General features: G+C 33.0%; 1 protein-coding gene across 1 annotated transcript; it reads right to left on the reverse strand.

Annotated features, from left to right (window-relative positions):
* Positions 1–386: 386 nt before the first annotated feature.
* LOC112779086 (uncharacterized mitochondrial protein AtMg00240-like) lies at positions 387–854 on the reverse strand. The gene has a single exon (XM_025823344.1). It carries the CDS (start codon positions 852–854, stop codon positions 387–389), a length of 468 nt encoding a protein of 155 aa, XP_025679129.1.
* Between the last annotated feature and the right edge of the window lie 813 nt (positions 855–1,667).

Here is a 1,667-nt window from a genome sequence, read left to right on the forward strand (position 1 = left end):
CACTATAGCTAAATTAAATGACTAAATAAACATATAATCACAATTTACTTAATATCTAATACTCCCCCCTAAATTTGAAGAAAAAATATTAATAATTTCCAACTTGCGGATTAAGGATTTGAATAAAGTTGGTTGGACACAGTTTGTTAGAAGATTTACAATTTGATGAGCTGATTTTATATAGACCAATTTTATTGTGCCATCCTAAACTCTTTTTCGCGTGAAATGACAATTTATTTCGACGTGTTTTATGCGCTCATGAAACGTGAGATTCTCATCAATGTGTATGATTGTCATGCTATCACAAAAAATAAACAGTGGCTCTACTTCGACTTCAAACTCTTTGAATAACCTTGTAACCCACACAACCTCAGCAGTAACATTAGCTAGAGCGCGATATTCTGCTTTTGCAGTAGATCTCTAGAGACTATATCCTGTATTTTATATTTCCAACAAAACAAGGAATCACCCAAGAATACGCAATAACTGGTTGTGGACATTCTTGTTTTAGCACAACTTCCCCAATTAGCATCATCATAAGCCTTGACAGTCAAAGATGATAATGATGAAAACAACAATCCTTGGCCTAGAGCAGCTTTCAAGTAGCGCAATACATGGTGTACCGTATCCAAATGTGTAGTTCTTAGAGCAGATACGTATTGGCTGAGCTTATTCACTGCAAAACATATATCAAGTCTAGAAATAGTGAGATAAAGCAGCCTACCAATCAGACTTCGATACTGCCCTGTATCCTCAAGCAATTTACCATTTGAGGCATTCAACTTTACATTAGGGTCAAGTGGCAATGAAGCAGATTTGCAATATGAGAATCTAATATCATCCAACAAGGACATACAGGGAATAATTTCTTTGAGAAAGACATATACGTTTTTTGGATCTTGCAATTTCTAAACTGTAAGTAAAATACCCACACTTAATTGGCCCTAGGATCACTCACTCATATAAATGACGCTATCATATTTTTCATCTTTCAAACTCACTAACACTCATAATAATAAGGAGAGAATTTTTGAAACAAACACTAAGTATTTTGATTCATGGAGAGATTAATTAACAACATACATATGAAGCCTTTATATAGGCAAACCTTCATAATAAAATAGTAATTTTTTATAACAACTAAGCACTAGTTGTAATGATTCAAGAAACAAGTAGAAATTTTACTAGTCAAGTTCCTTATTCAATTTTGTTTCAAATTCTTAGTCATCAATCTTGAAGCTTCCAATTCATGATTCATCATTCTTCTAGTATGGAGGTGATGAGTACAACTTGTTCATGATTCTTCCAACTTGATTTGTAGCCTTCAATTTTGACTAGGAGATAAAGTTTGACTTGTGATTCTTCTAGCTTCTAGTTTCATCACTTATAATTCTTGTAACTTCTAATTTCATGATAGTTCTAGTATTGTGTAGTTGTACTACTCTCTTGAATATTCTTGATTTAATTATCTAACATTGCCTCCCTTAAATCAAGCTTGTAAAGTTTATCATTCCAAGCATCTTCTTTAACTTGTAAAATAATTCTGTCTTCAACGGTTTTGTAAAGATATCTGCAACTTGGTCTTCGGTGGGACAGTACTCAACCAAAACTTCTTTCTCATTCACCAATTCTCTAATTTTGTGAAATCGAATATCAATATGCTTCGA

Source organism: Arachis hypogaea, chromosome 19 (genome assembly GCF_003086295.3).
Source record: "Arachis hypogaea cultivar Tifrunner chromosome 19, arahy.Tifrunner.gnm2.J5K5, whole genome shotgun sequence".
Classification (NCBI taxonomy): Eukaryota; Viridiplantae; Streptophyta; class Magnoliopsida; order Fabales; family Fabaceae; genus Arachis; species Arachis hypogaea.